We start from the raw sequence: 15,257 nt of genomic DNA on the forward strand, positions 1-15,257 counted from the left end.
AAAAGAAATTCAGAGAAATTTCGTATCTCGTAATTTTTCCGATAATCGCACATTAGTAAAAAATTTGGCATCTGTTTATCATTAAAATTGTTTATTATCTACAGGAAATACGTGAATATATTCGCAAGAGAGATACAATTTGCGCGTTTATAATACATAATAATATGTTCGTTTGCAGTCTTTATTCTTGTTTTTTCTTTGTTCCGAATATCTTTCCTATAAAAAAGGAAAACAGTTTACCTTTCCAGTCCTTTTCGATGCGTTTTAAAACCAGTCGCTTTGTGGAAATGTTGTGAAGTGGGCCAAATGCTAATGCGACAGCTGTACAAGCAAGGCATATAACATTATAAGGCATACTAAAATCTGGAGTCGGAAGACTAATGAGCAAGGACTCTGTCCGTAATTGTACTAGATAATCATCCCTCGAAGCGTTAAAACTGTAAGTTTAATTATTAATTATTACTTTGATCATCGTTTATTCCGCTTATTATTACAATGAAAAAGAAAAGAAGATTTTTGTGTCATTGATTGGTAGAAGAAAAAACTAAATGAACGAACCTCGAAGTAATTGTACTTCCGTCGAGCGGTAGAGCGGTGTAATTTCTAGCTATGGGTAATAAGGCTGTGACCACAGCTGGTCCCATGTAAAAACCGTGATTAGCATCCGGCGGATACTCCTGCCATTTGAGGAATAGATAATCCATATCTATGGCGATTTTTGTTACCGAGTGCGGAGGCAGGCGCAGGATTAATTCTAAATAGTATGGGCTTTTCCTCTCCCTTCCAGGTAAATAACGTTGCGCTACTGTAATATCATAAAAATGTATCGACATTTAATCATGTTGTAGTTGTCATAATAATAAAACTTTTTTATAAATTTTATTCGATCGCCTAATCATGCACATGTTTTATAAAGAATAAATTTACTGACAACTCTATATTTACATTATTTTACAATTATTTTATTTTATACTTACATGGATGAACTCGTTGATTATTACAAGTTATTGTAATGGAATGTAAGTAAACCAGTAAGTACCATGGAATATTTTCCAGTAAGATTACATCTAATGCCTGCCAGTGATTATTATATAATTTAGTCACTAAACTGCCTCTTTCTTGGCCATATCCTAAAGAATTATATCAAAGTATATGAATTTATTATTAAGGAAGTATTTTTGAAAGATCAAGAGATTTTTTTTAATTATTTCCATACAAGTATCCCTTTATTTACGACTACCTTGACTTACGACCGATTATTGATTAAAAATGAACTAAAAGATTTATAATAAAGTTGATAAGCATTCATAGTGATCCAAATTAAATATTAATAATAAAAAAGAGTTATAACCTTAGAAAAATTTTTTTGTCACTTGCTAAATAAAAATCTATTACCATTTTTAGAAATAAAATTACATAAATAACGTTGTATTTATATAAAATATAAATGCATTTAACTTACAATCAATTTGATTCATTAAGTCTTGTAATCCCATCATAAGAGGGATACTTATAAATATATAACAAAAGATATAAATTTATAAAAACTTCTTTTACGTAAAACATACCGATAATATATCTATTCGCATAGAGGATTGAAGAATAATATATAACGTTACTCTTTGGTGCACTATGTACAGCAGCAATATTAAATATTCCTCTGCTCGAATGTGCCCTGATATCATATATCGCTATTTCATTCTGCTGTCCACCACGCAAGCTAGCAACTTTCGCACTTGGTGGTGGTGTTAATTCATATATATGATTCGTATTGTTACCCGAAATATCAACATAAATATTACTTAACGTTGCTAGCGGACATGCACCTTTAACCCCCATTCCAAAAAATTTTCGTATCGACCAATCCTGTACGAATCGAAAATTGTGAATAATCGGCGAATACACAATTTATAATAATGATTTTATGTCAATAAACTCACTTGATTCGCATCTGCCATTGTGTCATATATCAAGGAAACAGTCTGTCGCAGTTCTAAAGACGTTCTTGTGCAAGTTATATCACGACAAATCGACCGAAAATGTATCCCAATGGAGTGATAATTTGTATTATGAATATGCGCGGAATTCAATAACGTAGCTAGACCTCTCTAGAAGAAAAGTCAAATGGTTGACTGAACAATGAATCAATACAAATGTAGCAATATATTATGCAATTTATAAGTACCTTGGAGTCACAAGGCAACAATTTTTTAAATGGTGTCAGATTCTCGGTGCAAACTATCTCCCTCGGTAATGACGAATAACGCAAGTGACTAGAATTCACTGGCCCGTCCGTAACGCCAGTAGGACGGAATGTAAACTCTGGCGACATACTATTGGAGGCATCAACAAAATTCAGAGATGCGCAGAGTAGTCCAGCTAAAGCGTTTGTCAGACCTTTCCATTCCTCGTCTATGCTAGAAAGGAAAACTTACATATTACGTTTTATATATTACGCATTTCTTATATTATTGTTAGTAAAAAAATTCATTACATATCAATATCCTCTATATATTGGCAAAATTTCATCTTTTAAACTTCCAAATTAGGGACTTTCTTTTCTAAGATTCAATCGTTTTGCGATAAAACTTCTGACACAGTATTATATATACAATTTATCCCTTGATAAAAAGTATAAAATCTTAGAAGTATTTCTCACTTTGTTATATTCTTATTAAACCAGGCAGTGACTTCAGCACCAGGTCCAGCGTCATGAAAAGGATATCCCCATTTCTGATAATTCCACAAGCCTTCCGTTAGAGTAACGTGCAGCTCATCAACATTATGACGGCCAATAATCTCGCCCAATCCTCTCGGAAAAAGATGTGAATGTTGAACTAGAATTATTATCATTTTTTTACTACAAATGACTTGAACTTGTACAGCAAAAAAATAATTTAAATAATTAATAACTTACATTCCTATTGCTTTTTACTGGGTTGTCGGAAAAATCATGACACATTTTTATATTTATATATATATATATATAAAAGAAAAAATGCATCATAACTTTTCCAACAACCTAATATCCTAGTAATCTAATAATATATTTTTATAATATTAGGTTTTTTTTAGAAATAATATAATTAAAATATATATAAATATTAGAGAGAGAGAGAGAAGTAATACAATAATATATAAGATTCAATGAGAAAAAACTAACAATTTTTATATAATCTGGCTTTTTTCAATAGACACTTTTTTCTCTATTTTTCACTAATTAAAAAGTAGATCACTACTATTTACTAAGAACAAATATGCAATTAGTTTTTTTTTACTCTAGTTTTGACATCTTAATTTTTATTTTATTTTTAGATTTTTATTGATGTATACATGTATTTTGATTACTACTTCTTTTTTGTTTCTTTCAGTCATCTACCTATTTATTACTGCTTATTTAAATTTTGAAAAATTATTCATAAGAATGGAGAGAAAAAAAAACATTACAGAATTAAGAAAATGAAAATATTTTATTTTCATGTATAAAATGTTCATAAATTATACATCTCTTTAAATATAATGTCAAACTAGTGAAAATATGGTAACATTTTGTTATTTAAATTATCGTTATATAAATAAATTTTTTTAAAATTTTTTCCACATCTAATTGTTTTATACTATGTTTATTGCTGAAACTTCTATTATTATTTATTTATTTGAAAATGATAATGCTAAAAGTTTCCTATGTTAAAAGATATATAAATGAAGAATCATTAACTTCCCTTTACTTTTTACTAAGCTGAAGAACCTCTTTAGATATGCAGAACTTTTACAAAATAATAATTAAAACTTGCTCACGAGTACTCACGTGCTTCTACACTGTTCGCCGTTTCCCATATCGTGCTAAATTGAAAGTAGGCATAGACGTGATTATTCGACAAAGGCTTCAACATTAACTCCTCGTCGAAGAAGTCATTGTACGCGTTGTTACACGTTCCAACACCAATCAGACCGGTAAGCAATACGAGCACATGTGAGGTTATCATGTTGCTCTTTGAGGTTAGACCGCGTCAATTAACCGATCACGCATCGAACGAATTTCTCGTGTGTAAGCGAATATTCATCGTTTATACTTTATATTCGACGATCCGTACCAACGTGCACAGTCAAATTGCCAGTTTCGAAACCGTCCGAAACCGCATTAAATGTGCCGATTTATCACTGTCACACAGAGTTCACATTCGTTCACACTTATAAACACATAAAAATGGATCACGATCTGCCAAGGGCGATTCGTTTTTCGCGTACGAGATCTTCGACGTAAAGCCTGCACTTTCCGTGATGTGATTCAACCCAAGTTAGGTTAGATTATATTAGGTTAGGTTAGATTCAATGAGCTTGGATAATTTTGATGTTTGATTGCAAGGTTACGTGCGTTTTTTCGTGGTGACGTTTCTGAAGATCGGTTACGACGATTGAAAAGCGCGACGAGAATGGAGCCGGATGAAATTGAGGCGGCCTCGAAATCGGGGGCGAGTGTGCGAAGCGACAAGAACGCTATCATCGACTACGACGAAGACAGAGTAAGGTTAGAATTAATTGTGTCCAAGGAATGAATTGCGTTTTGCTCGCGTAATAGTTGTTGCAATATAATACTTGATAAGCGATGATTGCTTTTCGCGTTTTATCTTTTTATCTTTAAAATATAAATAATAAAAATCAATCCTTTTTAATTTCTTTACAATTACTTCTTCTCTACTTTTCTCCCTTTATCCTGTTCCCCATCTTTTTCTTTAATTCCTCTATTACTTTTATTAATTCTAAAACTCCTTCTTCCCCTGAATAAACTTTTATTCGCAATTCATTCTTTGTTGCTTTGCACTCTTTTAAAACATAAGATTGAGACATTTAACACATACTCTCCTTTATAATTGTATGTAATAGTTCATACAATATAATAATTTTACATAATAATTAATATGTGATAATTTAGTAATTATCACATTAATGTATTTATATATCATTGTTGCATCGTATAGTCTAGCGATTCATTTATTATGTATCCAACAGACACATTCATTGCTCAATTTTACCATCAATGATTTTTTTGTTTTAGTTGCACGAGATGACAGCATCGTATTCCGAGATATCATTTGATTCACAATCTTCACCACCCATCTCTGAATTGAGATCGCTCATTGATTCCCCGGATATCGACAGTGGCAAGTTTTTGGATGATAGTTTGGAGAAAATAGGAGTTGGTCACAGGCCAGATCAATTAGATTTGAGGAGCAGGGGTGACAGTCCAACAGAGGATGATGATCTCGACCCTCCAAGCTATCACAAAGCCATGGGTTACCTGCAATTGGAAGGAAGAGTAATGCAAGATGGAGATATGGTGTTGTTTGTAACAGAGGATCTGGAGAACAAGATCAAACTATCCAGTCCTGTAACCAAGAAGGGTGACACTCCATCGTTTCCAGGATCTCGGAGTTCAACTCCGTGCCTGTACAGGCAGGCCTTAACTCCACAATTACCACCCCTTGATCATAATGTATTAAATGAATTGGAAATGGAGGCCAGAAAGGTTGCAACCTCTGTAGATGCATTAACCGAAAACTTAGCTGCGATTTTACAAAACGTGAGTACTTGTCATAGCTCAAGTCATATTCTGTGCAATGTGATTTTATATGTTTGAAGAAATGCTGTACGTTTCGATTAACATTTTATATTAAAATAAGTTGTCATCAGTGAAGAGTAATTATGTTTTGACAATGTTTCTAATTTTATTCTATCTTTGAATTGATTATTTTCTTTTTTATTGCTGATGGATAAAAACTCCATGTTGAAACGTATAGCTCTTTTGTTATATAAGTTTATTATTTTAATGAATAAACTATATTGACACTTTATATTGCATCTTTAATTTGCTTGTTTGTTTTTACCTTTTATATGCTTTACATAATATGAGTCTATTAATACATACTTATTTTTATACTTATTATTATAGTTGAATTATTCATTTTTGTTCCTAGGCATCAGCTCTCACAGTTGGCTGTCTAGAAACGTACAGAGATGCAGTGTGCAAAACGTGCGATGCTGTGGATCACAATATAAAGTCAATGTATCAATTGATGGCTAAATGCGAGGAGCTGTCTAAGTCGATGGGACCAATTTATAAATTAGCGGAGCAAATGTGAGTATCAGTTGTTAGTAAATATTTTCCTTTCAATCTAGGCACGTGAAAAATGATAGTAATGAAAGTAATTATCCCGAAGAATTTTAATCATAAACTGTCATTAATATTCTTCTGAAGTTTTGTTACGAAAACCGCACGATCCTTATAAAGTCAATTAAGAGTAACTAACTATACAAATTACTTAGTTTTTAATCTAAGAAGAGAGATTTCGTTTTAATGCAGAACTAACAGCATCCCGACGGAGAGATGAAAGATGAAAGTGAGGAAGAGAAAAGAGAAGTGTCCCTTGTGGAAAAAAGAGAACGCGCGTGTTTATTAAAACTTTCTTTTATATATGTTGAATCCAATTATTGATTCTTAGAATATTTATTTACAGTAGCGAATTCTAAATTCACAATTATTCTTAGGGATAATTACCTAGTTGAAGGAAAAAGGAAAAGAACAAGGAAAAAACTTTCTGCTGCATTTTTTCTTCGTTTTTTTTTTGTCACGAAGGATGCGGTTGCAATTTAATACTACAAATGCTTCAAAACGTTTGATTAATGAATTAGAATAAAGGATTTCACCAATTAACCAATTAAAAAATACTTCAGAGCATTTGCAAAGTGAACTTGAAGATTAACGGAAGATTAACAGCAATAGTAGCAATTAACGTAGCTTATTCGCGGAATACTAAAATCTATCATAATGTACTAATTATTTCAGTAACAGTTAAGCAAAGAAAAATATATATACTTGAATTAATTTCATTGCAATGAATTATCATGAATATTAGTTTCAAACATAAACCAGATCATTCTTTAGATGTATGTACACATACAAATATAATTTCTTATTTCTATTTTATTTTACTTTTAGCAAGGAAATGAAGAGAATGCTGGAATTGTTTGAGAGCGCAATGAATTTGTAAAGTAAGAAAAAAAATACACACTGATCTCGATTTTAATTATACTTATTATCATGCATTTAGATGTAATGCTACACATTGCTATACGTTAATTTATAAAAAAAAACATGCTGTATTATGCGACAAATAGAATTTCCTATTGTACATACATGTTTCCTTGAAAAATAATTTTGCGTGCATATATAATTGCACGCTAGTGCATATGTATTTGTGTTTGATCTTTGTTGAATTTTTATCATAATTACTATAAGATACGCAAGGCACAGGCATACATACGTAACGCGCACACACGTTTAATTATATATTCACACTTATATAGAGTGCATTATGTAATTTTAACGAATTCTAGTACCTTCCGTTGAACATGGATAGAAATAATTGGTACAGATAAAAGTTTAATGGTATAATATCTATTTTAATTTTATTTTTTTACAAGTAACGATATAATTGCATTTTTTTTAACGATATTCTATTTTGTCGAGTTTAAAAAAGGCCTGTTTAAAACAAATTTTTTTTAGAGGGAGGTATTGAAGCAATTAAGATACTTTTGTAGAAATATTTTTTGATTTTTATAGATTATAGTGATATTATCACAAATTATCCAAGTGATATATGTATAACAAGATGAGTCAATAAAAAGATATTTTATCATTCAACTTTTGCTCGCATTATTTCTTTTTATATTCAACAGAACAAGTGATAGAAATCAACTGTGTGACACTCCGTATATTAAATAAATATGTATGTACATATATTTAATAACAGTTAATTTAAAAAGTGCTAACTGTTAAAAATAGTTTTATAACGAATGCCGTTAGATGATACATTTTAATTTATTGCGCAATGTTATTAATTCTACGATTATTTTGTACATACGCTGAAAAAATAAACGTTAAATAAAAAGCAATCGATTCAACACTTTTATGGCTATTTTTATATAGAAAAATGAAAAATATTTAATGTGATTTTTATATGCTCCGGAGCATCTTATTTTTTTTATCTGAAAAAGTGCATTGCATCGATACCCGATTTGTTGAAAACAGGGATCGAGATTCTACTGAAAAGAAAAAAAGATAATAACGACTTTTGAAGCATTCGTGACAATGGAAGTGACGTAAGTGTGACCGGAGAGAGGGAAGGAGGGAGAAAGGGAGAAAATTTGACAAGAAGCAAAAAGATGGGGGTGAAACCGGGGCTGGAAAATGGCTCGGAAGGGTACTTTGTAACTGTAGCCCAATACAGCGTACGGTGAAAGCGGCTCCGGATATCATATTCCAGGATGTGCATTAGAAGCGTTGACTCGCCCGCCATCGTAGCCATCCCGTTCAATCCCATCGTCGGCGAGCAACATATATGTATTATTTCTATTAATGGTGTACATTGCAAGAGTTAAGTAAATTGGAAAACTGCTGATTGCATCAAATACTTAAAACAGATAAAAGTATATTGGTAATGCGAACGCGAACCGTATCGTTCGCGATTACCAGATAATATATCAGAGACCGAGCAAAGCTACGAGTTACGAACCGCCTCTCTCATTCTCGATTGCAAAGTTACTCATTTCGCTGCTTTGATCATTTGCCGTTACAACCGAGAGACTTTCTTAGTAAATTACTCAGAGACGATGCACGGGTGTCCTCTCGAGGGAATTCGCGAGAGGCGGATAGCACCGGATCTCGCCAGGAAGAGGCGAGAGATGAGGGGAAGGAGACCGCGAATCGGGACTGTATTTCTCAAATCCTCACCGGGATTCGGAGGGGAAGAAGGATGTTGGTATTCGAAGGAAATGAAACGAATGGGGAAACGTGACTGAATGGAGATTGTATAACGAATCGGTATACGCGCTTCTAAACCTCGTCGCGTCATTTGCGCGAAAAGAGCGAAATCGTCGCGTCAGGATGGGAACGAGATGAAAAAATAGAGAGGAAAGAGAGAGAGGGCGAAAAGAATTCGTCGCTCGATGGATCACAGACTGCTAATTAAAAAAAGCTCGGCGAGGAGTCGCGACGCCTCAACTCGTTCCTGTGCGGAAGGGTGGCAGCGTTACCCTTTTTGCGAAGCAGTAGCGTAAGAAACCTTTTGCCCTTTCTTTCTTTCATTTCCCCGTCAGCCTACCATCCTCGTTTGCCACCCTCTCACACGCGCGCGCGCGCGCACACACACACACACACACACACACACACACACACACACACACACCTGTCTTGTCCAATAGCCAATGAATTACGAAAGCGCATCCCTTTCTCTCTTTTTCTCTCTTAGGAATTTTATGTGCAGCCTCTTTTTCTCTCGCGTATTCACGCAGACCGAAGGAGAGGGTAAAAAATACGCGAGGGAATCCGCGTACGCTGCGTTATCCTTTTCACATCTTCCACTCTTGGAAAAGAGAGTAAAAAAAGTATTCTCTCTTTAGGAAATTTCTTAAACCAGTTACTAATAAAAGTGACGTATCATTTTTGCGCGAGATTATAACATTCACAATTAGACAAAAATAAAATATTTTGAATTATATTGTCATATCTGATTTCGAATTTCTTTAATTCGAACTTAATTTTGGTGTCGCCTGCTGAATTCTATTCCATATGACTTATGATATAGATTTGTCTCTTTGTGAGCCTTCATAAGATAAACTAGCTTTTTTAAATCGTTCATTATAATCGTTCAATATTTACACGTGCAAAATGATTCTGTAGTTTCTAAATAAAAAGCAATCGTCGAAATATAAGCCTGACAAGAGATGGTTTTTTTTTCTTGTTCACATCACACAACATATATTTTGCTCTTTTAGTAACGATAATTGCTTGTAAATCTTGAAAGAAGCATGCGCAGTAAGTGAAGGATGGATGAACTTTAAGGAAACTTCAAGAGCCAATTAAATCGTTATTCGCAAATTAAGTTTTGTAATTATGAGTGGGCTTCTAGAAGTGATCCCGACGTAGAAGGGTTAGTTGGTAGTTGGGGATTGCAACCGACGTTGCTCAAACTTCGCAACTTTTCAGTCGCTTTTTGTACAACTTTTCTTATTAAGATCGCGATTATAATTTTGACTCGGAGTCATATATTTCTGATGAACGTACATATATAATGGTATATGTGATTTCTGTATAAAGAATTTGAAATAATATATAAAGAATTCCTATCTAAACTGATTATCGTCATGTAGTATTGTAATAACTTAAAGTGTTTAACTAAATACATAACAAAATTCTTTGAAGTATTCATTATAAAGCATTGAGTTTTAATTAAACAATAATTAAAGTTATGAATCTGATCACGGAGAAATAATTGTAGGATTATTACATGTTAGGCTATCTATCGGCAGAATAAGTTAGCTTAGAATAGTAATTTGCATGACCACGGTAGAGATGAAAGCGAAAAAATTTGGAAAGACGGTTGAACCGAGAAGAGTAGTGAGAGCGACGAACGGGAGAGCACGGAATCGGAGCAGCGTGAAATAGAAAAGAACAGAAGTAGAGATAAAAAAAAGTAAAAGTGATAATAAAAGTAATAAAGGGAGTCGATCACATCGGAATAGGCCATTGGTGATCTTCCCGAATATTTGAATAAAGAGAATTATAAAGGAGAAATAAGAAGAAAAGTGAAAATAAAGCAATAAATAGAGGAAAACCTCGATCACGTACTCCGCCCATCGAAGTCACGCTTCGAACACTTTCTTCCCGATTCAGTTATCGGTTATACAGTAAAATTTAGTTAATTTTCATTCAAAGTAACGTTAAGTGTACAAGTGACTTGCCATCTTTTTACAATAGAGACTTTGTTACGTTTAATCAAGATATAAAGTGCTATGAAGCCCAACACCTCGCGCCTCTCATCCTGACACCATTCTTTTGCAATTATCCCATAAGCCTACATAATTCAACATGTTATTTATTTTATATATCTTACGTGACATGTTCTTATTAAAATAGAGAAAAATATTTATTAAACATTACTATTAATTTTATTTATTGGCTGAAGGTTTGTACACATTGCAGCAGAATATGCGGACACAGAGATATAATGACAGGAAGTAGATGAAGAATGATGACGTATATTCATCTTCTATGAAGTCCTTCGAAACCTATTTCTATTAAGCTGAACCCCCCATCGAAAATCAAGTTCTTATCTAGTCAAAAATTTAGTGCTGTTTAGCTGATAATTTAGTACTACAGTTCAAATTTTGATGCTCGAATTATTTAGCAGGAAATTTAGTCAAAATTGAGGGTGGGGGGGGTTCAGCTTGACATCAATAAATTAACACCTAAATAGTACTAAATTTTTCACTAAATAAGAACTTGATTTTTGATGGGAGGGTCCAGTTTAATAGAAGTTTAAATCTTTAAAATGGGAGATGCAAATATCTTTGAACAGGAAGCTATTGCAAATCAAGCATTCTATAATGAGCAGCTTATATGAAATTTGCTTAATGTTTTAAGAAATAGTAACACAAAAATGTCTAGAAATCATAAATTGTTGAATAACTTTGATACGTCTTTCACATCCTTTGCGGGAGATAATTCTTTGAAATTAAATACATCATCCAACATATTGATTTAGATATGGAAGCCAATTATAATAAAACTGCATTACTAAGGTCACTCTGATAAAAGTTTTGGATAGAATTTTAATACAAACTTTTCCGAACTTTTACGGACAGTTCCGAAATCTGTGCCCGTTCTAAACCGAATCAAATTTGTAACCCTTTTCAATCCGTGTATCAATTGCAAGTTTTATCTGAACGGATGCGAAACAGTCATTCAATCCTTTTTAATCCAGGATCCCAATCCGAATAAATCCAAAACTTATCCTGATGATTTTTTCAATCCTTCTCGATCCGTAAGTCCAATCCAAACAAATCCGAGGCTTGTCCGGACAAGGTTTTCAATCCTTAATCTCGAGTTTTTATCGAAATAAACCATCCTGTAACAATCCGAAAAAACATTCTAACTATATTTCTTTCTACCCTCTTTCTTCCCTTTTTTTTCTTTTTTTTCTATCCGCCTGAATCCATTTTTGTCCGAAATTTATATCCGAATCTTTCCAATACTTTCACCAGAAAAGCCAATTATAATAAAACTGCATTACTAAGGTCACACCATCAAAGGAAATAAATACATAATCCATTGAACAATCAATACGATATTCCTGTTGTTACAAATGCGTTATTGACTCGTAATATATATAAAGGGAGGGGGGGAGAGAGAGAGAGAGAGAGAGAGAGAGAGAAACATGTTAAACCATCCCATATAAAATATTCTCATTTACATAATAGTACAGCGCCAAGAGAGGATGAAGGGGTGTTACTATCTGTTCGTAACTCGAATATTCGACGAATACGTGAAACGTCCGAGGAACAAGCGCTGCCGCCACGTGAAAGGGAAAAAAAAGAAACAGATAGACAAAAGAGAGAAAGAGACAGGAAAACAGCGGTCATGCCGGGTGCAGGAGGGATGCATTGTGCAGACTGGTAGAACGAGCAGGGAGTAGTCCGTGCTCTCTCGGTCCTCGCATTTTCCTCCTTTCTCCGCCTTCCTCGTGCCGCTTGCGCGCGTCCTTCGCGTCCACGTTCTCGCCTTTTCGTCGCTCGCGGCAAGCCGCCGATACCTCACGCCGCCCGGTCCCTTCGGTCTTTCTTCCATACGCCGACTTTGCTGTCTCGCTGAAACCACCGCGCACACAGATCGTCGCACGTTACCACCGACTGTCTTTTTCAATCCGGTCTTTTCCTGCGCCGCGGCGCGCGGCGTGAAGCATTTTCCCACTCCGCAGGTTTTTCCTTGCTGAAACCGAGGCGAGGAAGCAGCCGTCAGATGGAAAAACCACATGTTGCGGTTTTTCATTGCTTTCTCTTTCTCACTCGTAACGTGCGAGGTATCTTCTGCTACATACTCATCTCCTTGGATAAAACCTAATGGAATTTTTTATTTCTTCAGCTACGAACTGGGCAGGTCTAATGAGAATCCGACAAGCCTTCGGCGCGCCGGATCACGCTTTTTTATCGTCGCACATTCGCGTTCAACGGTTCTTCTTTCTGCAATTATTCCCGCGTTTAATTCACAAACCGTTGCAAGCTTTTCTTCTTCTATCTTTCTATCCTATCGCGAGCGTAACCGTTATACAGTTTATGCGATTCAACACGCGCGCGTTTCTCGACATCCATGCCGTAAATAGATCTCTTTATCTCATTCACGAAAAGTATGACTTTATAGAATAAGACAATCAAATTTTTTTGACTGAATTCAGGGATAAGTTTCTATTTTTTTTTTTGCAAAATATATTGGCACACGAAGAATGATAATAGTTAAATGTTATTTCATATATTATACTTATATAGTTTTATTCTGTCTAATAAAGTGCATTAGGTAAATGCTGCATTTAATATTAAAAATGTTTTTAATGTGTTTACCATTTTTTTAATTGTTATTGAAGCACGTGAAAACTGTAATACTCATTTGGCTCAGAAATTTAATTATATTTGTCTAAGGTGTGAATCATTTTAAGTTTATCTTGCATCGATGCTAGACTGCAACTTGGTTGCACTTTACGGAAAAGTTTGTTGGAATGATCAATATAGCTTTCGAACACTTTTCGTTTTCAGTCTTGATTTATAAGATCAGTTCAGCTCATGTTAATTAAAGAAGTTACAAGCAATAATTTTTCTGTACGAGTATAATTCAGGAATAATAAAAACTTAAACAGACATGATACACAAATTCGGGGACATGTAAAGAAAACTGGAGGCTTTGGCTCGAGAGTACAAAATTCAATTCGTAGATTGTTCCCGGAAAACGAAGATGTTTGACCTTGTTATAGAAAGAGAGAACTTTCAAAAAATCATTCTTTATTTTCGATTAACATGTAACGAAAACGCTGTATGGCGTCCCACGAAAATTCGCTACAAGTGTAAATCGTCCTACAGACGTCATGCCTGTAGGACATATTGCATTTAAATGCTTTCTCCTTTTCGCTCCTTTCTTCGTTGTCTCGTTTAACGTTCTCTCGCGTCCGTTTTGCTTTCACGAATAGAAGATAGCTTCGAGCGTTCCCTGCTAGTTGCTGCTGCTGCTACTGCTGTTGCTCCTCCTCCTCCTCCGTTTCCTTCTCGTCCTTTTCTCTCTCGCTCATATACACACCTATTTCGATTTTGGAATCGTCGTCTTTCTCTCGTTCGCGCTGCGCTTGGACGATCACCGCTCAGTGCTCACGCAGTGCGTAGCACGCTCCGTTGCTCTTTCTCACTCTTGAATTTCGCGCGTTCGTCTTTGTCGCGTGCTCCGACTTGGCGTCTCTCCCCCTCTCTCTCCCTCCTTTTCCGTTCGCGCTTCTCGCGCCTCTTCGGTCGCTCCTTGTCGCTCATGCGCGCTCACTCACTCTCTCTCCCTCTCTCGCTTGGCGCTGTGTGCTTCCCACCCCACGGACTCCGAACGACCGGCGCTCACTTCAGTCCGCTTCAGTCCACGCCGAGTTGCCGCGCGCGTCGGTGGAGATTCCGGTGGTTTCGTGTTACCGTACGTCGTGACCGTGTCTCGCGTTGTGCCGCTACAAAAATCTCATCGCGAAAACGCGTTTCAAGATCGAAACGAAACTGTTGCCGGCGACAACAGCATGGTGAATCGGCCGCGGGGGCGACGATGAGCCGGCAGCGCGTTCCGCGTCAAGTTCGCTATCGGCCGGAACAAGTGAAACCGTTAGTGTGACGAGTGTGTCGCGTGCCTGACCACTCCTCTTTCGTTGCATTGTTGTTGATTATATTGTTGCTCCGCTCTGCTTCGCTCTGCCTGCATACTCCACTGCGCACCACTCGACCCGTCACACGGATATTCGGGATCATTAGCCGTCGCCGGACAGCAGGACCAACCAGTCGTCAAGCCGCGCGCGATGGACTTCGTAATATTAAAGGTTAGATGTCTCTTTCTCCCTTTTGTTCGCCTCGCGCGAGTCGCGCGTCGTACGTGCGCTTCAACTGGCTTCAACTTCATAGCGTTGCCGAGCGTTCAAGAAAAATTCCCGGTGTTTACTCTATATCTGACATGTTCCTGTTATCGCGACAGTAAGTCGCGACATATGTTCTTTATCATCGCTCCTCAGTGACAAACTAGTTTTGAAATATCGCCGCGTGTCGTATATTCGAGGAGAGATTTTCCTATTATCGTGATAATATATTCCTATCTTCTCTCCAAGTACATCAAGCTAGCTTACCAAGCTAACTTT

General features: G+C 35.6%; 3 protein-coding genes across 8 annotated transcripts in view; 2 read left to right on the forward strand and 1 right to left on the reverse strand.

Annotated features, from left to right (window-relative positions):
• Positions 1-74: 74 nt before the first annotated feature.
• LOC105195508 (GPI transamidase component PIG-T) lies at positions 75-4,309 on the reverse strand. Its single transcript, XM_026135849.2, has 8 exons — positions 3,809-4,309; positions 2,660-2,837; positions 2,186-2,417; positions 1,941-2,108; positions 1,569-1,866; positions 978-1,130; positions 559-805; positions 75-437 (listed from the first exon to the last, which is right to left on the reverse strand). The coding sequence occupies exons 1-8, from the start codon at positions 3,984-3,986 to the stop codon at positions 182-184; spliced, it is 1,710 nt and encodes a 569-aa protein (XP_025991634.1). The 5' UTR covers positions 3,987-4,309; the 3' UTR covers positions 75-181.
• LOC105202519 (BLOC-1-related complex subunit 6) lies at positions 4,309-7,966 on the forward strand. 2 transcript variants are annotated; one of them, XM_011171084.3, is made up of 4 exons: positions 4,309-4,523; positions 5,057-5,581; positions 5,976-6,136; positions 6,998-7,966. In XM_011171084.3, exons 1-4 carry the CDS (start codon positions 4,434-4,436, stop codon positions 7,047-7,049), a joined length of 828 nt encoding a protein of 275 aa, XP_011169386.1. In that variant the 5' UTR covers positions 4,309-4,433; the 3' UTR covers positions 7,050-7,966. The 2 variants fall into 2 exon arrangements, with proteins under 2 accessions (XP_011169386.1, XP_011169387.1); XM_011171085.3 differs by having other exon boundaries at positions 4,323-4,528; positions 6,998-7,964.
• Positions 7,967-14,477: 6,511 nt separating this feature from the next.
• Positions 14,478-15,257, forward strand: part of LOC105202522 (slo-interacting protein 1) — a 205,665-nt gene continuing 204,885 nt past the window's right edge. For all 5 annotated transcript variants that reach the window (XM_026135841.2, XM_039451213.1, XM_039451211.1 and 2 more), the window contains exon 1: positions 14,478-14,945. Coding sequence is in view for 1 of the 5 variants with exons in the window: in XM_026135844.2 (XP_025991629.2) it covers positions 14,925-14,945 (21 nt within the window). In the remaining 4 variants the exon portion in view is untranslated. The remainder of the gene's footprint in view (positions 14,946-15,257) is intronic.

This window comes from Solenopsis invicta, chromosome 6 (assembly GCF_016802725.1).
Source record: "Solenopsis invicta isolate M01_SB chromosome 6, UNIL_Sinv_3.0, whole genome shotgun sequence".
In the NCBI taxonomy this organism is placed as follows: Eukaryota; Metazoa; Arthropoda; class Insecta; order Hymenoptera; family Formicidae; genus Solenopsis; species Solenopsis invicta.